At 45.3% G+C, this 23,452-nt stretch overlaps 2 protein-coding genes across 2 annotated transcripts in view; both read left to right on the forward strand.

The window, feature by feature from the left end:
* Positions 1-5,516: 5,516 nt before the first annotated feature.
* Positions 5,517-8,105, forward strand: LOC128412018 (uncharacterized protein K02A2.6-like; the record flags this gene model as incomplete). Its single annotated transcript, XM_053384763.1, has 2 exons — positions 5,517-7,358; positions 7,980-8,105. Coding segments are annotated over 2 exons (1,968 nt in total), but the record flags the coding sequence as incomplete, so codon positions are not given.
* A 4,833-nt stretch (positions 8,106-12,938) lies between these two features.
* The window catches only part of LOC128412025 (cytochrome c oxidase assembly protein COX16 homolog, mitochondrial), a 38,282-nt gene continuing 27,768 nt past the window's right edge, over positions 12,939-23,452 (forward strand). The window contains 4 exon segments of the mRNA XM_053384808.1: positions 12,939-12,986; positions 12,988-13,086; positions 13,088-13,123; positions 22,125-22,202. Of these exon segments, the coding sequence (XP_053240783.1) occupies positions 12,954-12,986; positions 12,988-13,086; positions 13,088-13,123; positions 22,125-22,202 (246 nt within the window). The 5' untranslated portion in view covers positions 12,939-12,953.

Below are 23,452 nucleotides of genomic sequence, written 5' to 3' on the forward strand. Positions count from 1 at the left end.
TATAACCCAGAAGCCTGAATGGAAGACAGGATTTCATTCCATTTTTAAAATAGCTGTTAATTCTCTGCAGCATAGCAAGGAGAAAAGGTATTGCTTTAACATTTGGTATAAAGAATATGCCATCTAGTGGATAAACGCAAGCAGAGTGATCAAATCTGCTTTGCCAATTTTGAGGTGGTCGCATTACCGGGAGAGGCGGGGGGGGGGGGGGCTGTGTCTAGGTTTGGGCATAACAGCTTTAAAAAACGACTTTCTGAGATCTATTTTCCTTTCGCAGCCTCTAATTTAGTATGTCATTTTTTCATTCTTTAAAGCTAGTGTCACTGCTGCCAAACATATATGATGAGTTTTTGAGACAGAATACTGTATAGCCAGCTTCATATAGACACAGATATAACAAAATCTAGAAAAAGAAACACTGGGATAATCTGCCTGGAAACAAGACCCATCTGATCTGGAAGCCCCAATTTCTAATGATTACATGGGACTTGTTCCTATTTCTTATGCTTAGGGTAAAGATCCGAAATAACCCGTCGGCATGGCGTCAGCATATGCTTTAGTTTATAGTTTGTGGTGTGCTGAAATGTGCTTTCAGGATGGAACCAATTAGCCGCGGAATTAAATAGATTCGGTGAAATCGAGGACACAAGCAGCACTAATTACTAATTATGTCCTTTATTTGTCTGCCTCCAAATTCGGGGAAACTGGACCCGTTGAATTTCTGCCTGCCAAGTACTCCTCCCGTCGGCTTCAGGCATCTGGACCGCTAACCGGGTTCCCATTCCCTGCAAGTGGAAATTTTCATTTTTATTCTGCCCCCCCCCCCCGCCACAACCCCTGTTTCCCTTTTCGCACGGCGGAACTCGGCTGCTCCCGGCTTCGGGATCCGAGGGACGAGCGTTTCGGTAGGACGCCGGAAGCGCTGCAGAAACGGCCTCCCCCCTCTCTGGGCCCAAGAAGGCGAGATACTGGGCCGCTCCAGCCATGCTCGGAATGCGAGCGCTGCGGAAGAACAAGACTCTAAAGTATGGAGTCCCCATGATGGTGAGCAGCGGCCGGGGGGAGGGGGCGGCGGGCGGGACGCTCGCCTAGAACTAGCTCGGCAGAGGGGCCGCGAAGCGCTGGCGGAGGGCGGGGCTTCGTTTGCCAATGGCGGAGACTGCAGCGCCCCGGGCCGTCCGCTAGGGGGCGACCTTATTGGGAAGGCCGTCGAAGGCGCGACGAGGCCTTGCGTCGGGCGGCGCGAGCTTTTCAGCAACGGCTCACTCTGCGCTCCCCCCCCTGCTTAAATAGGGTCACGTGACAACCCCCCCCAGGGGCAGATGAGGAGATTATATACTGAAATAGAGGGGGGGTGTCGTTCTTTATATTCTTCTTGCCGCATTGCATGAGACGCATTACAGCGTGGCTTTTAAAGTACAGTATTCGAGAACTGACCCTTTTTTTAGAGGGTGGCTGTGCTTGTCGGGTAAAGAAACAAGGAAAACCGCCCCCCCAATAATTTTATTAGTTAGCTGTAACCCAGTACAGTGGTAAAGGTAAAGGGACCCCTGACCATTAGGTCCAGTCGCAGATAACTCTGGGGTTGCGACTCTCATCTTGCTTTACTGGCCGAGGGAGCCAGCGTACAGCTTCCGGGTCATGTGGCCAGCATGACTAAGCCGCTTCTGGCGAACCAGAGCAGCGCATGGAAACACCATTTACCTTCCCACTGGAGCGGTACCTATTTATCTACTTGCACTTTGACATGCTTTTGAACTGCTAGGTTGGCAGGAGCAGGGACCGAGCAACGGGAGCTCACCCCATCGCGGGGATTAAAACCTCCAACCTTCTGATTGGCAAGTTCTAGGCTCTGTGGTTTAACCCACAGCGCCACCCGCGTCCCGGCCAGTACAGTGGTACCCCAGGTTAAGTACTTAATTCGTTCCGGAGGTCCGTTCTTAACCTGAAACTGTTCTTAACCAGAAGCACCACTTTAGCTAATGGGGCCTCCTGCTGCCGCCGCGCCGCCGGAACACAGTTTCTGTTCTCATCCTGAAGTAAAGTTCTTAACCTGAGGTACTGTTTCTAGGTTAGCAGAGTCTGTAACCTGTAGCGTATGTAACCCGAGGTACCACTGTACTGGAAAGCAGGTGTGAGCAAAATACATGGAGCAGGCATATGTGGGATAGCTCAGTTGGTAGAGCAGGAGACTCGACTTAATCTCAAGGTTTGGGCGAAATGATTCCCGCATCGCTGGGGTTGGACTAGATGACTCTCATGGTCCCTTCTGATTCTATGATTCTGCGATTCTACAGCTCATAGCTCTGACTTCCTAACTACTGCATAAAAGAGCACCACTGCTTTGGTGCCCTGCTCCAATTTGCCTGAGATTGGAGAGACCAAGCCGGATTTGAGGCAGCTGGTGACCATCTTAGTGCCCTGGAAGGCTGCTGATGTGTGGCACTCTTTCAACTTCTCCCCCCTTCTTGTCTTTGTGGCTGGCGCTTTGGCAGATGCCTTGGCTGTTGTCTTTGTGCCCTGCTTGGAAGCTTCCCAGGAGCATCTGCTTGGCTGCCGTTGGACTCCGAATGCCGTTAGATTCAAAATGCCGTACCGGCTTAGATGATGGACCTTTCCAGATTCTTTTGATACGACACGGGGAAGAAAGGAACTTCCACATGCCTTTGGGGTATCATTGCTAGGTTGAAAGGGACTTCATTCAGTTGGAACTCGTGCCATTGCAGGGAGACTAAATGTAAGAAGAGCCCCACAGAATCAGGCCAAAAGCCCATCTAATCTGGCACTCTGTTCTCACAGCGGCCAACCAGATGCCTATGGGGAAGCCTGCATGCAGGACCTGAGCACAACTTTCCCCTGCAATTTCCAGTTGGCTGCAACAAGTATTACCGAAGGGAGGACAGTTAAATTTAAAATTTGGCATTAGCAAAGCAAAAACATTTTTTTCTATTATAATGGTAGCAAACATACTTTCTAAGTGCCAATCATGTCACTTCAATTCATAAATAAGCTGACTTTCAGACATTCTAAGAATTCTAGCTACTATTCCATTTGCTGTTAACTGTGTAGCAACACTCATTTTCCTGTACAGTGGTACCTCGGGTTAAGTACTTAATTCATTCCGGAGGTCCGTTCTTAACCTGAAACTGTTCTTAACCAGAAGCACCACTTTAGCTAATGGGGCCTCCTGCTGCCACCGCGCCGCCGGAGCACGGTTTCTTTTCTCATCCTGAAGTAAAGTTCTTAACCTGAGGTACTATTTCTGGGTTAGCGGAGTTTGTAATCTGAAGCGTATGTAACCTGAAGCATATGTAACCTGAGGTACCACTGTACAGTCATACCTCGGGATAAATACGCTTCAGGTTGAGCGCTTTCGGGTTGTGCTCCGCGGTGACCCTGAAGTAACGGAGTGCGGTACTTCCGGGTTTCGCCGCTTGTGCATGCGCAGACGGTCAAAATGATGTCACGCGAGCTGCGCAGACACGCTGTTGCGTCTTACATTCTGTTCAGGATGTGAACGGGGCTCGGGAAAAATCTTTGTAGTGCTTCGTTTCAGTAATTTAATAGTTGAAAACAGGCCTACTGCACTTCCAGGTCACCAAGCTCAGTAGGATATCCTAACAGCCGTGTATTGTGAGGCCTTGTTTAAAAAGCAAAGGCAGCACCTTTATGAGGACCAACCAAATTGTCAGAAAATAGCAAGCGTTTACAAAACAAAGGGGTGAGAACAAGGGGAAAAGCACAACAAAAATTCAGGAGTTTGGATGGATGACATCTGCATTTAGAATGCAGTAAGCCTGCATTTACACAGTGGGCACGTTCCAGAGATCGTACCTAAAGCCAAAATTGCCTGTAGTCAAAATCCATTGGGTTCAATGGTGGATGGGATTGCCAAAGTCATTTTCCCCAGGACCCTGCCCCCTTTCCGCCTTTGTTATGTACTGAGTTGAATAGGATCCAAACTGCAGCAGTCTGATTGGTCCTAGAACAATAGGATTCAGAATGCAGCAGTCTGATTGGTCCTAGAACAATGCAGCAGTATGATTGGTTGGCAGGAACTACCCAATCATGCTCCAGATAGAAGTGAATCCACAACCTGATTGGCTTACAGTAGAATTCCGGAATTAGCCAATCATGTGCAGTCCATTGTGTAAATAATGTATATAAAGCAGATACTTTGAGGGGACTTTCATTCATTCCTCCTCACCACTATGAGCTGAATAAAGAGCATGAAATCACTTCACGACTCTGAGTATATTTCACTGGCGACGAAGGTGGGATTCCGCTGAGCTGACTGCCACACGCAGCACCGCCACCTGCCGCACCGCTGCCTCGCACCGTGTATCCAGGCTTCAGCTCCGGGACACAAGGAACTCAGAATGGTAACCGACAACAGCTTCTCGCCATTCAACCCAGCATCTGGAGACTGGGAAGCGTACGCCTCCCGTTTCACCTTCCTCCTAGAAGCCAAAGGGGTCACCGACGAAGAAGACGCCAAGAAGAGGGCGATATTCTTCAGCGTCTGCGGAGAGGAGACGTTTGAAATCGCCCGGGCTCTCCTTGCGCCTGAAGACGTCGCTACTGTTCCATACAAAACAATAATGGAACAGCTGAAGGGGCACTTTTCGCCGCAGCCCTCAGTGGTGGCTCGTCGAAATGCCTTCTACGCAAAGCGGCAAGCCCCTGGGGAAACCATAACTGGGTTTGTGACCTCTCTCCGCCAAGCCGCCCGGTTCTGCAACTTCTCAGAGCTGGAGAACATGCTTCGTGACCGCCTCGTCGGTGGCCTGAAGGATGAGAAGCTGCAACGACGCCTCTACGCTAAGAAGGACCTAACGTTCCAGGTCGCTCTGGAGGAGGCCCTGGCAACGGAAGCTGCCGAGAGGTCGACGCAAGAGGCACGGCCGAGCCAGCTGTCCCAACCGAGGGTCCACCACGAAGACCTCAACGACGACTCAGGATCCGACAGGGAGGAGGTGCACCGAGTACAGCAGCGCACTCAAGCAGCCCACATACCACAGCTGCCTCGACGAGAAGGAGGGAACTGCGCAAGCTGTGGAGAAAGTCACGAGAGGAGGACCTGCCGTTTCCGCAACGCAGAGTGCAGGCAGTGCAGAAAATTGGGACACATCGCCCGGGTGTGTCGGGCTCGGCCCACCCGACGCCAGGCATCAGATGACCAATCCAAGAGCCCCAGGTCCCGGGGCCCAACGCACCAAGGCAACTCGACAGAGCTCACGGACTTCCAGGTATACCAGTTGCCCCACCCCAACGTAGAGAAAATTTATGTTGACGTACAGATAGAGGGGGCCCCATGCCGCATGGAGCTTGACACGGGTTCAACTCTATCCATAATCTCGGCAAGGACCTTAAGGAAACTGTGTCCTACTGGGGGTCCCAAACTCAGGCCGGCCCCATTCACCCTCCGGGACTTCCAAAAACGTAAGGTCCCCACAATGGGGGTGGGGACCTTCAGGGTGCAATACCGAGGGCGGACGCGGCAACTGGACTTGCTTGTGGTCAAGGGCCCCTACATTAGCTTACTGGGATTGGCATGGTTTGGACCACTGGGGCTAGCCGTCACCGGGGTGAACCACACTAGTTTACAAGTGGACGTGGACGCCATATGCAAGGAATTTCCGGGGGTTTTCGATGGGAAATTGGGACAGTATACGGGCCCCCCCATTGCTCTACAGCTTGACCCCGCAGTACGACCGGTCAGGCTCAAGGCCCGCCGGGTCCCGTTCGCCCTGAAACCCCGTATAGACGAGGAATTGGACCGGCTCGTGGAGCAAGGAGTGCTGGAGCCGGTGCCTAATGCCCCCTGGGAAACCCCAATCGTCACGCCCGTCAAGCCTAATGGTTCAGTCCGCATCTGCGCAGACTACAAATGTACCATAAACAAGGCCCTCACGGCCCATGCATACCCAGTGCCAGTGGTCAGCCATGTTCTTGCCACCCTGGCTGGGTCGAAAATTTTTGGCAAGCTGGACTTGGCCCAAGCATATCAACAGCTGCCAGTAGATGAGGCCACAGCAGAGGCACAGACGATTGTGACGCACAGAGGAGCATTCAGGGTAAAGCGGCTGCAATTCGGTGTCAGCGTGGCACCAGGCATATTCCAGAATCTAATGGACTCTCTACTTAAAGGGATTCCTGGCGTCACCCCCTTCTTCGATGATGTGTTGATTGCCGGGCCCACACCAGAGGAGTTTGAGGACCGCCTCCGCACCGTTCTGCACCGTTTCCAGACGGCGGGTCTCAAGGTGAAGCGGGAAAAATGTCTACTAGGAGTGCCTCAGGTGGACTTTCTGGGATTTATGGTGGACGCAGAAGGGGTCCACCCGACTGGGGACAAGGTACGGGCCATTTGTGATGCCCCAGCGCCCAAGAACAAGACTGAACTTCAGGCCTTCTTGGGACTATTGAACTTTTACCATTCCTTCCTTCCCCATAAGGCGGCGGTAGCAGAGCCCCTACACAGACTCCTGGACAAGCGGGCCCCTTGGGTGTGGGGCCAGCGCCAGGAGGCCGCATTCCAGGCAGTCAAGGACTTGCTTGTCTCAAACTCGGTCTTGGCACACTTCGACGAGAGGCTGCCGGTGGTGCTAGCATGCGATGCCTCGCCCTATGGAATTGGCGCTGTCCTGGGACACCAACTCCCGGATGGAAGAGAGGTACCGGTGGCATACTTTTCCCAGACACTCAACGCAACCGAGCGGAACTACTCGCAAATCGACAAGGAGGGTCTGGCAATCGTGAAGGGAGTAAAAAAATTCCATGATTTCTTGTACGGGCGGCCCTTCACCGTGGTGACTGACCACAAGCCGTTGCTTGGCTTATTTGCCCCTGAAAAGCAGACCCCCCAAGTGCTGTCTCCTCGCGTCCTCAGGTGGTCAATTTTCCTTGCCAGCTACCAGTATGCACTGATTCACCGTCCGGGGAAGGCGATGGGCCATGCGGACGCCCTCAGCAGGCTACCACTACCGGAAACAGGCCCCGACCCAGCACCTGCACAAGAGGTTATGAGCCTGGAGCTGCTTCCCGACCGCCCCATTCAGGCACAAGAAGTTGCACACCATTCCAAGAAAGATAGGGTCATCTCCCGGGTCCTGGACTGGGTGTGGAGGGGATGGCCCAGCAGCAGCCCCGGGCCAGAATTCGCCGGCTACACAACCCGCAAACATGAACTGTCGGCCCACAAGGGGTGCCTGTTATGGGGAAGCAGGGTCGTTGTTCCCCAGCCCCTCCGCAAAAGGGTCCTCACAGCCCTACACGAGACACACCCAGGGGTAGTAAGAATGAAGGCCCTTGCCAGGAGTTATGTGTGGTGGCCGGGGATCGACGGAGAGATAGAGGCCTGGGTCAAACACTGCCAGGCCTGCCAAGAATCCCGCCCAGATCCCCCAAGGGCCCCAGTCCAGTCCTGGGAGTCCGCCCGAGCACCATGGTCACGCCTGCATGTGGACTTCGCTGGCCCCTTTCAGGGGAAAACATTCTTCATAGTGGTGGACTCCTACACCAAATGGCTGGAAGTCGCACTGGTACCGTCCACTTCTACGTCCGCAGCCATCCGGGTACTACGCAGGCTGTTTGCAACCCACGGGCTCCCTGACACTCTCGTCTCAGACAACGGGACTGCATTTACGTCAGGAGAATTCCAAACCTTCACAGCGCAGAACGCCATCCGCCACATCCGTTCGGCGCCATTCCATCCTGCCACCAATGGCCAAGCAGAACGCATGGTGCGGACCACCAAGGACACCCTTCGCCGCATGACGCAAGGGGATTGGGAGTACCGCCTTGCCACATTCCTTCTAGCACAGCACAGCACCCCCAGCTCAACAACTGGCCGGAGCCCCGCCGAACTACTAATGGGTCGGCGCCTTGCAATCAGATTGGACCGCATTCACCCCGATAGAGCTCAGGATGAGGTAGTGGTGGGGGAAGGCAGGAACCCCCGGACCTTCGAGGCCCAGGACCCAGTGTACGCAAAGAATTTTGGGGCAGGCCCAACATGGGTACCCGCCACAGTCACCAGGGTCACTGGCCCCGTGTCGTACGAGGTGCTAACAGATGGGGGGCAATGCTGGCGCCGCCACTGCGACCAGATACGGCGACGATTCCCGGGAGAAAACCAGGAGGAGGAAAGGTCAGAGGAGTCCCAAGGGAACAGAGGGGCAGTGAGGCCCATAGAGCACGAGGGGCCAGCAGGAGAGGCAGAATCAGTAAATACAGAGAGGACCTGCGAGGCCGAAAGGACACCGGAACCAGAACCACGACTGAGCGAGCCGGTTGCGCCAGACCAAATAGCCCCATCACAGCCAGCATCCTTGGAACACGAGCCAGAACCTGAACCCCGGACCAGGGAACACCCCAGGCCGCAACGCACACGTAGGCCGCCAGCGTACCTCGAGGACTATGAATGCGACCTCCCGGGCAGGACTGGAACTTAGAGGGGAGGGGTGTTATGTACTGAGTTGAATAGGATCCAAACTGCAGCAGTCTGATTGGTCCTAGAACAATAGGATTCAGAATGCAGCAGTCTGATTGGTCCTAGAACAATGCAGCAGTATGATTGGTTGGCAGGAACTACCCAATCATGCTCCAGATAGAAGTGAATCCACAACCTGATTGGCTTACAGTAGAATTCCGGAATTAGCCAATCATGTGCAGTCCATTGTGTAAATAATGTATATAAAGCAGATACTTTGAGGGGACTTTCATTCATTCCTCCTCACCACTATGAGCTGAATAAAGAGCATGAAATCACTTCACGACTCTGAGTATATTTCAGCCTTTAAAATTATTATTTTTTGCCATGCGCGTAAAGCTGAATGTGCACAAGTTAAATGTGCATAAGTTGTGGGCCAACGTTAGAAAAGTTGCTGAGTACCTGAAAAGCCATGATGCATAGCTGATGGGCTGCACAACATTTAGTTTGCTGGCTTTTAAGATTCAGTTGTTTTGCTGACAAGTAGATTTTGCTTAAGGGGTTTGTTTTGGTTTGTTTGCATGATGGTTTTTGTGCCATTAGCTTCAGAATTCTGGTCAGTTTTCATTGTTCCAATGGTACATGCTTCTGCAGAAACTGAACAGACAGCAAATGTGACTTTGTACAGAATTTAGTGTTATGATTGAATTCCAGTCTTGGTTCCTATTAGATTCTTTCTCTTCAAGATCTAGTCACTAATCCTGCCTATGTCATTAACTGAATAGGATTATTTGTTTGTTAGCGTTAATATATGTGACAGGTCATTGAGATAAGTAGCACAAAAACCCGGACTGTTAAAGGCACAAACACACACACAAAAACATAAGAATTGATGTAAAAATACCATATTCAGCCTAATACAATACAAAATAATACAATAAACTTGGTATAGGGAAGTCATAGCACACTGGGTAAAAGTTGTTTGAATCCCCCCCCCCAAAAAAACCCTGCTGTTGTGTGTTTGTGTGTAACTTTTTTTAAAAAGGGAATAATGAATTGTGGAAGGCTTTGTAGAATTCTCCCAATTGTAGCTTTGTTAGGTTGTTCCATACTTATTTCTCTACCCAGCATAGACATAGTACAGGAAGAATGTAGAATTATTAGTTTCTGGGGTTCCAAAGAAAGGCAAGCGATAGTGAATTTGATTTTGCTGAAAGTCTAGCAGACTTTGATATCAGGCATGGGAACTACATGCTTTCCCTACAGTTATCCTATTGCTATCTGCTAATAACATTGAAGACTTTTCAATTTAATTAAAATCTAATGTATCCTCCCTTCAGAGACCCCAGCAAAGGTCTCTCTCCTGAGCCTTATGTGCATAGAACAACCTATACAAACATCATGAGAATAAAATTAGCAAGGCTATGATCAGCTACAAAAAAATTGACAGGAATCTTGTCAGTTTCTTGTGTTCTTGCTTAGAAAAACCAGAGCACATGGGTGTGGAACCTCTGGCGTTGATCTATATGACACGAAGCATGGGATAAAGTTGCAGCTGCAAAGGAAGAATTGGGAGCTTTGGTGTATGCTTCCAGTTGTCCCTTAAAAGTGCATCTTACATTTGATGCTGTTTCAATTTGGTGCTGATTGTAAACTCTGCTGCTTTCCTGTCTGGTTTTTTTATGACACCTAGGCTTAGCTTGTAGGACAATAGCATGAGCAATGTGGATCTTTTATATATGCCCACCTCTGCTCTTTTTGTCATTTTTCACATCCTTAAAAAAACAACTTCCTAGAAAATGGTCATTGTGCAACTGGTGTGACCCATTTCTGAGTAGTGAGCCCACTTACCAAGTGGATAGTAGTGTTCTAGGGAAATCAAGTTTTACCACGTGTCAGTTGCCTTTTCCTTTTTTAAAAAAAACACCAAAAACCAGTATTGCTTATGTTTTAATCTATGGTAACTCTTCCATATATTTCAGGATTAGGAAGGCTAGGACTGTGAATTAAATAACCAAATAAACTTTTAGAACAAAGAAGAAGTTGATTTATGAGGGATTAAAATAACTAAAACAGGTAAATGTGCTGAATACAATGATTATTCTGGGGAATTCTCCAATCTGGCTTTCTTCACCTTTGAACTTGACAATATGTGTGATCATATCAGTGCCTTGCATAAGCCAGCAAGAACCTAAGAGAGTGATGTAAAATGGCATGGAACACTGTTTAACAGCTTATGCGCTGCAGGGTGTGAAGTCCCACAGCACCAGGATGGGAACATCTGTCCAGATGCTGGGATGAATTCTTGTGACCTTGTAGATATGTACTGTATGTCTCACAAGAGGTTGTTCCGCATGCTTGGATTTTCACATCTCCTTGCCTCTTACTACTTTGTACTGTTTCCAAAGTGATTTCTAAGAGCCATGAGAGCTTTTTCTTTTCGGAAATTCTATTTGAAGTGTACCTAGCTCTCAAATACAGTAGATGGTGCTCCTGTTTCTAAAATATGGTGTTGATTTCACTTTTCTGATAATAGTTGCAGCTGCCAGTGATTCATTCCCCATGTGACTCTTGCATACTGTACTGGGACAGCAAAGTTCTTTGTCACTGGTACAATAAAACTGCTATTATACTGTTTCCTGAACATGCAGAATTTCATATTTGGAACACTAACTCCATCTGAAAAGTGTCCCTTTAAAACCAACAGAAGATAGGTGTAAAAATCTTGATATTGTCTCTATGCAATCATATGTGGTTTATTTTTAGTTAGGCAGGCAGCACGACTGGAATGTCTTTCATCCTGTTCTCTGGAGGGTTCTCATGCACTGCTGGTGCTTTATTCTTTCCCAATGAAGTAAATGGAAGCCATTCACTTCTATAAGAAAATAAAGCTGCTGAGCTTAGGCGCATCTATAGGGCCGGCTGGCAAGTTTTGCCTAATCACAATCACAAGCTGGTGACTACAGCTATTTTATATTATCCTCCAGAAATGATTGTCATGACTTCTATAGGACAAAATAAAATCAGCCATCACACTGGCTGACACTTTGCCCGTTGCTTAAATTAATTGTGTTTAGAAAAACAAATTTTCATCTCTGTATTTGCCACAACTGTCATCTGTTGTTTTTTGTTTGTCTTTTATCGTTACTGATGGCTGATGCCATGGGCAATATATGCAGTGGGAGGTGTAATAGTACACATTCTGCTGTTTAATGTTGGAAGAAGAAAGATGAAAGCCTAAAGTCAAGTGGTTTGTCTATGTGTATTGGAAACCACGAAGAAATAACACTAGCCAGATACTATCCCAAGCTGCCCTCAGAAAATGCTCATGCAAAGGTGAACCCTAAGCCCTTAGGGGAGAGCATCCCATACTTGTGAGCCAGCTGCTTAAGGAAAACTGTCTCTACATGCCTTTGTCATTCTAACATGGTACACCACAGATAGTGGTGCTTAGAGGTTTGCCATCAATTTTAATGGACCACAGAAAAGGAGGCCCATTCGAAGTAAGTCTGTTGCTCAGCCATTATCAGAAATTGAGCACTGCTCCATCACATCCTCATGTTTAGGGAGCATGAGTACTTTGCAGGTGATGCTGTCATTTAGAGGAACTCTTAGCTGCTTTTTCTGTCATCCCATTCTGTTCCTCAGTCTGTTCCTCAGTTTTGACCTTTGCCCCTCCCAGTCCTTTTTCTCTTTTCAGAATTTGGCTGTTTTGCCACAGCTTATTTTACCCTGTAGTCCAGGTGTGGGGAATTTTTGCCTTCCAGATGTTGCTGAACTACAGCTCCCATCAGCTCCAGCAAGCATGCCCATTGGCCAGGGGTGATGGGAGTTGTAGTTCAGCAACCCTGCTGCAGTCCATTTAAGTGGCCAGGAAAAGTCACTGCCCAACTAATGAAAGAGCAGCAGCATTTAACTGCAGAGCTGGGGGGCTCCAAATCTTTATCCTTTGTTTCTGCCCTGTATTTCTTACATCATGGAACACTGGGTGATAAAAGGGAATATTAATTCCTTGTGTTGGGGTGTGTGGTGTTTCGCTTCCCTGTTGCTACTGAAGCTACTGAAAAAATAATACTAGTCTTTAGGTATCTACAGATTCTTTTTAAAAAAAGCAATGACAGGCTGGTTGCATATGGAGCTGAAATGAAGATGGGAGAGAATTCTTCACTTCTTAAAATGCAACGTGTCTTGTTTTAAAGGAAGAAAGGGACAGCCCTGTTTTTAACAGGAAAGCTGTTCTTGACCCACCAAAACAGACTTGTTCTTCAAGCAGCTGTGTTAATTCCCTTGTTATCTGACCTGGCCAAGCACTGTGTGTAATGCAAAATGACAACAGTCTGGTTGAAGGAGCCATTTTTGCTCATGCTTGCACTGAGGAACATATGGGCTGCCTTCTTTTTAGAGGGTTCTTTGTGTTCTTTGTGTTTTTTGCAAAATATCTTTTCTGTACTTCATCACATTAATTTGCCTAAGGGAGCTTTTTTTTACTGAACAGGGGTAGGGGCACTGTGGCCCCTGGATGTTGTTGGAGTACAATTCTCATCAGTTCATCAGTTAGGGATGACAGAAGTTGCAATCACATGTCACATGAAAGAGGGAACAAGTTTGTTTTCTCTTGCTCTGACTTCAAGTTAAAAGAAAGGACACTCCTGACTAAACATCAGGAATAACTTAATGATGATAAGATCTGTTGGACAGTGGAATGGACTCTCCTTCATTGGAGGTTTTTGAGCAGAGGTTGGATGGCCATCTGTCATGGAGGCTTTAGCGGAGATTCCTGCATTTTGGGGGTATTGGACTAGATGACCCTTGGGTCCTTTCCAACTCTACGATTATATGATTCTGTGAACTTTTGGAGGGACACACGTTCCCCCTCCCTATCCAGAAACTCTCTTGTGTGGCTCAGAGGAGCAGGTTATTTGCTCAACAGGGAGTCCTTTGTGATTAAATGTGCAGCTTTTGTTTTTACCTCTCCATTCAAGATGGAAGGAAGTATAAAAATTGCTTTAGGATAGGCATCTTATGACCAGAGTCATCCTCTCTTGGAATCAAGGGCAAAACCAGCTTGTTTCCAACCAAATGGAAGAGCCAAAGGCCTGGCAAGTGGTATTTCATGCTTGCCACTCTCAGAATTGCTCATAACACTCATAAACTAGATTAGGCGAACCAAATAAGGCTGATGTCAGTCTACATCTTTTTTTATTTAACCTAGATGGTTTTCCAGCCTACTGATTACATCTTTATTTTATTGGGAGAAATGTCTTCTGCAAGTAGCAAGGTTTGAGATGTGGCACAAAACAGCAAAAAATCATTAGCGCCACCAACCATTCTATGTATGTTAGCTTGCTGATGGCATATATAAGTGGGATGTGCAAAAAGTACTGCAGCCTGGCACGTTCCTGTTCACTGTTCCAGTCAGTTGGACACGCCCCTGTTCAACTATTCTTCTAGTTGGTTATCAGAATTTTTTGCTTTCAACCAGCCAATGTTCTATGACCATTGAATTCTCATTGGACTGGGTTTTTTGGGGGGGGTATCTCCCCCTCAGTTGTACTCATACAGACCTTGGAGTACTGCCCTTCTATGTATTGGTGGTGCCATCGTTTGGCTACATTTGTGTAAGAACACAAAAGACTACAGTTGGAAGTTGAGAGAATGATAATAAATGAAGCTGGCTATTCAGAGCAAGTCCAAAAGACCTGATGGCCACAGGCCTGGTTTGCATGTCGTTTTAAAATAATTGTTTAAAATCAGGCATCCGCAAACTCGGCCCTCCAGTTGTATTGGGACTACAACTCCCATCATCCCTAGCTAACAGGACCAGTGGTGAGGGGTGATGGGAATTGTAGTCCCAAAACAGCTGGAGGGCCAAATTTGGGGATGGCTGTTTAAAATAAACTCTGGTTTAGGGGTGTATGAAATGTGAGCGTACCCACACGTTTGCAAAACATTTGTATGTGTTTTGAGGGACTTGTCTAGTCATACATAGCAATATTGGTTTGTTTGTGAGTGTGCTTCTGTACTCATTTCCCAGGTGACTCTTGCATACTGTACTGAGACTGATAGTAGGGGGACTTTCTGGGATCAGTGTTGCTTGAGATGAAAGATGAAGGGATAGGGCAGGTCTGTAGAGATCTATGCTGTGAAAAGGTTCAGAAAAGGGCAACCAAAATGATCAAGTGAGTAAAGCAACTCCCCTGTGAAGAAAGGTTGCTCTAAACTTACTAGTTTAGAGAAAAGTTGAGATGAGGCATGAAGAAAGTGGAGACAGAAATGTTTTTCTTCCTCCTCCATAACATCCGATGAAGCTGAATGTTGGAAGATTCAGGACAGATAAAGGAAAGTGCTACTTCATGGAGTAAATTGCTGCCACAAGGTACTAAGGCAGTGGCCACTCACACGACTTGAAAGGGGATGTGATATATTAATGGAGAAGTAGTGTGGTGATGATTATACGGAACCTCAAGAGTTCAGAGGCAATGTGCCTGAGAACCACTTGCTGATGAGCAAGGAGGGCTCTTGTTTTTAAAATTATGGTTGGCCCAGAGAAACAGAGTAAAGAAAAGTTCTCTCTAATAACAATGAAGCTGAATGTTGAAAGATCCAGGACATATAAAAGAAAGTATTTTTTTTTCAAGCAGTGCATAGTTAAACTATGGAACTTGCTTCCACCTGAGGCAGTGGTGGCCACCAACTTGGATAGTTTTAAAAGAAGATTAGACGAATTCAGGGATGAGAAGTGGCTACCAACCACTATGGCTGTGTTTTGCTTCCACTTTTGGAGGCAGTATGCTGGGAATCGCAGGGGGGTAGAGTGCTGTCGCGCTCTGGTCTGTGTTGCAGGCTTCCCACAGGCATCTGGTTGACTACTGTGAGAACAGGATGATGGCCTAGATAGGCCATCTTATGTTCCTGTGTGAGACAGCGAAGATAATTGTCTTGACAAAGTTGTAGGTATGAATACGGCATCTAAGGAACGATGCTACATTTGTCACAGTATGATTCATCCAGCAAGCTATGCATCCAGGCTACTAGACTGCTGAGAATCCAGAGGCTGCTGAGAAACCCAAAGTTGGCTGTGCTTAATTTAAGTTGAAAATTGACAGGATAAGTGGTTGGTGATATTTCTAAAGTCTCATCTATGCGTTCAAAGCTTGCAATTGCAGAGCAAGGTCTCCTGGACAAAAACATTTTGATGACACATAGCTTCCTGGAGAATGGGTCAACACAGTTACAAATGTTTAGGTACACCTGAGCTGTTTGGGAGAGCTGCCTCTAGCAAAACCCATATTATTCTGAAAGATAAAAGATTGGGGACTCTTTAGGGTGTCTGGGGCTGAGCCATATTGGTAGCCAGCATTTGGTTTTTGGGGTTTTGCTTTTTGTGCCCCTGCTGTACTTGAATAAATGAAGAACTGTAGTTTTCAGAGCTGTCATATTGGGACCTTTCAGCAGCTCTAAAATGCACACACAGCAGTTTTTCTTTAAAAAAGGGACCCCCCCCCCCGGATCTCTTTAATTCCCATCACTGTGAAGTAAAAAGAGAATATTTCATTTGACTGTTCCAGTTCTGCAGCTGCACAATGCATAGCTGGAGGCTTCAACAACAACAGTCTTAAAGAAGAGGCTTGAAAATTATCACATTCCCTCTTCAAGTAAAATATTTCATAACATTTCCCCGGCTTTCTTTTCACCAGTGCATGATCTGTGTTGCCAGCAGTGAATATTGTGATGTGATTAATTTAGGGATTTATGACAAAGGGAATGTAATTTTGTAATCTGGCTTTCAAAATCATTGCTACAACAACGGAATGAGTTTCTCTAGCAACAGAGGTGATCTAACATTGCAAATTGCTAGGCAGTGCTGGAGAAATTGCTGCTTGTTGTTTTGCTAACCTAAGGGTTGGCTGCTTTAGATTTTACTGAATAATTTGGTGAGTCCGGAATCTGTAGCAGAACACAGGGTTTGAGGAGGCCTGACTTATTCAGTCTTTATTTATGTCTGTCTTGTGTTGATGAGCGTTAATATCCTCTGTGTACAGTGCTCTGTCTGTATTTGTTTACTTAACATGCTTTTCAGTAAAATAACAGAAATTAGTTTTTCACAATGCTATTGAACAGAAATTAATGTCAATTTCTTCATGAAACAGTTACTGAGGTTGCTGAGCATATGTGACAGATGGCGCTTCTGTGTCGCCTCCCATGTTTCATTCTACCTTTCATTCTGTGCATATATAATTTCATTAAAAATATTGCTTTTGATGTGTGTCTTGGTGTGAACTCACTGAAACACCAACAAAATCCTTCTTTGAATATTGAATCAAGTGATAGTTCTGAAAGCTGTGCTGTTGGCTTGTTTCCAGGTTAGTTTGTAAAGCACGGTCTAAGTGAGGAGTATTGGTGTTCTGTGTTGTTAAAGGTGACCTTCAGATGTAAAATGCAAAAACCTATTAACATAGCCATGTTTTCCTGGCTTTACAGTAGCCAGAGTCAAAGTGAGACAATTCTGCATGTAAGTTCAAAACCTAATTCTCCTGGTTTTCTTGTGCACCACACAGACCTCATATTATTAGCAGACTCCTCATGTTGTTAATCTCAAATGTGAAAAACCTCTGACCCAACACATAAATGCTTACAGTAGAGGATGCTAACTGTTAACTGTTACAGTAATAATGCTACAAGCATGGTACTGTATACCCCTGGACGAAAGGAAAATACATGGTGTGTGAAGATGATCTGTAAATTCTTCTCTGCCTTTTGGAAGGCCAAGATTATGGGTCTTTAAAAAAAAAATCAATACACTATGCCTTTCCATCAGTTGATGCCCAAGGCAGCTTATATAAAATCATAAAAAATAAATTATAGCAATAACCCCCCCAATAAAAACAGCAGGCGCTACAAAAGCTAAAAACACAATAGTAGCATCTGTCTTAGTTTCTACACATCTTTGTAGACAGTTGCAGACATCCATCAGACACAAGCTCCAGTGACCTCTCTGGACCTTTAAACACACCTGAGTTTTAAAAATCTATGTACACGCTATTTCAATTAGTCTTCAATCCAAAGCCCACTTGCCTGGAAGTCAGCCCCATTGAACTCAATAGTACCGGTACTTAGTTTTCAAAAGACATGTATAGGATTTCACCCTTAGCTTTTTTCTGGTATGTGAAATATTGGTCAATTTCTTTCTGGGGGGAAATCAGGTTATGATATTCTCAATATCTATATGCTAATGAAATGTAACAGAAACATGGACACTATTGCATACACTTTGCAAGCTTGAAGAGAGGCAAACAACATCTTAATGGATCTAGCACAGCTAAGTGTTGCTTTATAATTAGTTTCACTATTGAGAAGCCAGGCCCTCCTGGTACAGCTGTTTCAGCTATTATTCATATGGGCATGTTGCTGTGGGTTTGTGGGTTTGTTGGAATGTATATACTCAGTAAATCAATGGAGAGCAAAACTGCATTCAGTTAACCTTTTTTATGTCAGCCCCTGTACAAATGATTACTGTGGTAATAACCATTAAAGAAGAAATTATGAGCATGTGTGTTCATTTAAAGCAGTTTTAAATTTTTAAAGGAAGACAAACACACTGCATTAAACCCCATACTTGTTCCTATGCTTTTGTTGAATGTCTGTAAATTACCCCTTTTAATTTCCTCTTAGCACTGTTTCTGATTGTTTCTGGGACTAATCCCAGCCAGTTGGAAATCGTGTTGTAAATAAGGATGCTACAATGCTATGTAGGTAACCAATGTCAGAAAGTCATTCAGCTTGAAGGCAATGCTTCTTTCACCCTGAATGTTTTTTTGCCCCTGTTTGCAGCTCCTCCCAGTAAATCAGGGGTGGGAAACTTGTGGCCCTCCAGATGTTGCCGGTCTACAAATTTGATCCTTCCTGATCTTTGGCCAGCTTGGCTACAGCTGATGGGAATTAGGGTCTAGCAATTTTGGAGGTCCTCAGATCCCTCATCCCTGCAACACACACACTAAGAGGTGGGATGCTTTACAGAGTGGGTGGAACTATAGATGAAGGACCATCTCCACCCTCATTGTTCTGCCCGGACACAGAGGTCCAGCTCCGAGGGCCTTCTGTTGGTTCCCTCACTGTGAGATATGAGGTTACAGGGGACCAGGCAGAGGGCCTTCTCGGTAGTGGTGCCCGCCCTGTGGAACGCCTCCCATCAAATGTCAAGGAAATAAACAACTATCTGAACATCTGAACATCTGAAAGCAGCCCTGTTTAGGGAAGTTTTTAATATTTGATGTTTTATTCTGTTTTTAATCTTTTGGGAGCCGCCCAGAGTGGCTGGGGAAACCCAGCTGGATGGGTGGGGTTTAAATAATAAATTATTATCGTTATTATTATTTTGCAAAAAGTGTCTGTGGTGTTTGTCATTGTCACTGACTTGCGCAGATTTATATGTTTTTTAAAAAATAATATTAAAGTTTAAAAGGTTACAAAAAGCAAAAGCAAAAAACACCATATTAAACAAAAACAAAACAACACATCACAATAAGGAAAAAGAAAGAAAGAGAAAAAGAAGAAAAAAACAGCAAAAATAAAATCCATTAAAAAACACAGCGAATCTTCCCATAACTTATCTTTCATTTGCTTATTTCCTTGACCTCCTCACACCTCCCTTTTTTGGATTCTAGTTCAATTATCTATTTCAGCAAATCCTTTCCATCTTTCCAAATTTTTGTCCTGTAATTTATCTCAATATAATGTAACTTTACTTTCCCTCCTTTCACCAGTTAACAGTCAGTTTTTCCTAATCCTTTATAACATTTCTGCTAAAACCACATAACTTCATTCCAACATCCTTCTAACATTCATTAATTTTACAATGTTTCTGTAAATAGTCTTTAAATTTCTTCCAATCTTCCTCCACCGACTCTTCTCCCTGGTCTCGGATTCTGCCAGTCATTTCCACCAGTTCCATGTAGTCCATCACCTTCATCTGCCATTCTTCCAGGGTGGGTAGATCTTGTGTCTTCCAGTACTTTGCAATAAGTATTCTTGCTGCTGTTGTAGCATACATAAAGAAAGTTCTATCCTTCTTTAGCACCAATTGGACGACCATGCCCAGGAGCAGATTTATATGTTAAGAGCTATACAGTAGAATGTTATTTAGATAGTTGTAAGATATAAAGTAAGGTGTGAATGAGATATTGGCACATGTCTTACGCTGATTGGCTAAGAGTGGAGTGTGACTTTTAGAACAGTTGTGTGTGAGGAAAAGAGGTAGTTGGGTTTTGGAGGAAGAAGAAGGTTGGCTGGTGTGGCTCTGAGGAGTAGGGGAAAGTATAGGATAGAATTAGAATTCTAGGCACGTGTTAAGTAATACAAAGTATCCAAGCACTGTTATTGAAAACAAACAATAAGAACTTGTTATATTCAGCTGTTACTATAATAATAAATATTTGTTCATTCAAACTACATCTTCTGTTAGGTCAACATATTGAGGCTGTGACAAAATCAGTCAAAGATATAAGAGTCTATACGGTGGCAGTAGAACACCTGTAGTTAGAGAAGATTGCTTCAGGTATTTGGAGCGCAGAGCTGGAACTCTATAAGGCAGGGTTCAGCAACCTTTTTCAGCCGTGGGCCAGTCCACCGTCCCTCAGACCATGTGGGGGGCCATACTATATTTTTTTGGGGGGAAATGAACGAATGCCTATGCCCCACAAATAACTCAGAGATGCATTTTAAATAAAAGGACACATTCTACTCATGTAAAAATACGCTGATTCCTGGACCGTCCGCGGGCCGGATCTAGAAGGCGATTGGGCCACATCTGGCCCACGGGCCTTAGGTTGCCTACCCCTGCTATAAGGCAAATAGGAACTCAGGAGAGCCTTTGCCAATCAAAAGGGATTGGGGATTTGAATTGAAGTATCCTCTGGCTCCTAAGTACAAGGCTTGTGTGGGGAGGGCATGGCCGTATCATCCTCCCAATTTCAACTTGGATGGTTTGATTTCCTGTCATACACTGAGACTTCTATTTGTCCTCTTTTTGTAGTAAAGGCTATACCAACCAGGCTTTTGTTTGAAAAGTCAGTAGTGGTTTGCTGGTGAATTTTGGGGGAAATAGCCTGAGTGTTTGGAGTTCCGCACGCTTGTTGTATATTAGAAGAGAAAGCTGCAGTATCTCCGAACAGTTTTACATGTCACTTGGGAAGACAGGCTAACTAATGTCAGTGTTCTGGAAAAAGCAAAGATCACCAGTGTCGAAGCAATGATTCTTCAACATCAACTTTGTTGGGCTGGCCATGTTGTTCAGATGCCTGATTACCGTCTTCCAAAGCAACTACTCTATTCCCAACTCAAGGCAAACCTAAAATGTAACATAGGCACTGATAACTGGGAAATACTGGTCTGCAAGCACTCCAATTGGAGAACAGCCCTTACTAAAGACGTCATGGACTTCTAAGAAGCTCGAACTCAGGGCAAAAAGAAGAAATAAGCTAAGAGGAAGGCATGCTTGGCAAACCCTCACCGTCATCAACTCCCTCCCAGAAACCAATGTTCCCACTGTGGAAGGACGTGTGGATCTAGAATTGGCCTCCAAAGTCAGTAATGGACTCACTGTTAAGACCATGTTCATGGAAGACAGTCTTACTTGGCTACGAGGGATAGCCAAAAAGAAGTATATTAATACAGAACTATGAGCATGTCATCTCTATGTTTGCCTTGGTAAAAGATTTCAGAAATTGTATTTGCATTTTATGACAGAGAGAAATGTCATCTTCCTATAGATATATCAGTTTTTCTCTCTCTCTTACATATTGCTCCTATTCATAAGTCTCAGAGGTTTGGAGCTATTAGCTATAATGGAGATATAGGTGCAGAAGGGACTGATTTATCTAGCTACATAATAACTTACCATAGGATTCTGGTTCCAATCTGCTGGCTTGTTCCAAAAGCTTAATTGGGTCCTTTTCACCTTGGCACCAGAATGAGCCAGCTGAGCATTGTTGCTTCAATTGTTAAAGGTTTGAAAATGGTGAGAACAAGTCCCAGAGCTATGATGTTAAGGCTCCCTAAATGCTGCTAAATGCTGTTAAAGGGAAAAGGCATTGGGGGAGGTGAAACATACAGTCAGAAATATAATGGGAGGTAGGAGAGATTCAGAAAAACAGTCTTCTGAAGTCCTCTGTGCAAGAATGAGACATTTTTGATATGTTTGTGAATGAAAACTAGTAGCCCCATCCATTTGACATGAAATGGACAGTCAATCAAGTTAGATTATCAGAAGCTAGAACAAATCTCTTCCCTGGAGCAGATTCTCCATGCATCTCTCTCTCTTATATGCACATGCCTGCATCAATGAACAAAGATTAAGCTTTGACTTTAATATATGTGCTTTGGAAAACCGAGGGGCCATCATGCAATCTGTGCGAATGAGTCTGAGTCACTATTGTATTATAGCATGCTTGGCATTTCTTTAACACCTTTAGACTGTTTAAAACCTTTACATGCATTATCCTGAGAGTCCTTGCAACAGCTCATGCCAGCAGCTTCTTGGCTTTGTACATAGTGTTCTAGATTTTTCTTTCCTTCCTTCCATCCTAGTTATTTTTTCCTCTCTTGCTTTTTTGAAAGTGTATTTTAGCTCACAATGTTCTGGGTACTCCTTTGCTTCTATTCTGGTTATTTTTTTTTCTTTTTTATATTTCAGCTGCTTATAATTGGTGGGTCTTTTGGGCTCCGTGAGTTTGCCCAAATTCGCTATGATGCTCAGAAGCTCCACAGCAAGGTAAGCTGAATTATCCTCCCCTGTACTTGGAGAACACAAGCTTCAAGAGAACTAGACAAACTGTCTACACTGGGTTCTGCCAATTAGCACAGGCATGCACACATACATGTATGGGAGCTGACACATGAACACATACTTAACCAAGGTGCTATGGTTACTGAAAGTTGCACTCCCAGATTAGGCCATAAAGTCTATTTCATAATAGCAGCAAACACTCCAACACACAGCAAGCAAAGGCACAGCTTGGAAAGTTGGGCTTTAAGTCCTATTTTATTTTATTTTTTTGTAGAGCAACGAATCTGAAATCTCTTGCAAATTTTGTCAAACATTGCATTTTAAAAGGAAATTTCTGAACATCCTGGTTGAGGAGTTAGGCTTGAAATATATGGGCAATGTGATTATGAACTCAAGCTTCTGGCTTGTGCAAATTTCATTACAGATGAAATTAATTCACTGAGCACAACATCTTGATTTTCTTAGCATAGAACTTGGTGTGCCTATTTTTGTTTTCTTGGGTTCTATATATTCCCAGTTTCTGAGTGTAAATAACTGTGAAGTTGAATTTGCATTGCCTCAGCCCCAGTATCAGTGCATGGCATTTTTGGGTTGTCGCTGGCAGAGCACACTGCTGCTGAACTGACACTTGCCTGACCCACTGCCAAGTAGTTTGGAGCCACCATATAAAATTCTCCATAACGCCCTGGAGCATCATTGCATTGGAACCACTGTCGGAAATTTTAAATGGCAGTTCTAATCTGTCCAATGCTGATGCAGCACTGTTGCCAGGTGCCACTGCCAGGTAAGCCCACCAGACTCCTCTGGTGTAGGAGGGGAGCCCACCTAAAGCCACTTTGCTGAGGCCCCCCTCAAACCTGGAATTTGCCCTGGTATTGACTAGGACATTTGCATTTTGCTGAGCTGTGTGTGTGCCCTCAGAGCATTGAGACCCCAGGCAGCTGCCCTTTTGGTTCAGTACGTTTAATTTCCTCACAGGCCACTTTCTGTGTTAAAATATGTATGGACTCTGTGCAGCACTGAGCAGGTAAAGTCTGAAGGATAGTGAACAAGAAATAAAAGGCTTGACTAGCTCTTTTGAGGTTTAGCCTTACAGGACTGGGCTGCCTTCAAAAAGTTGGAGAATTTCCTTGGTATCGGAGAGTAGCAAGGACATAAACAAGAATGGCATCTGTAATACCGTTTAGTCATGATTTTGGTCGCTGAGCAGATTGCATTAAACTGCTGCTCCTTAG

This window comes from Podarcis raffonei, chromosome 1, assembly GCF_027172205.1.
Source record: "Podarcis raffonei isolate rPodRaf1 chromosome 1, rPodRaf1.pri, whole genome shotgun sequence".
Classification (NCBI taxonomy): Eukaryota; Metazoa; Chordata; class Lepidosauria; order Squamata; family Lacertidae; genus Podarcis; species Podarcis raffonei.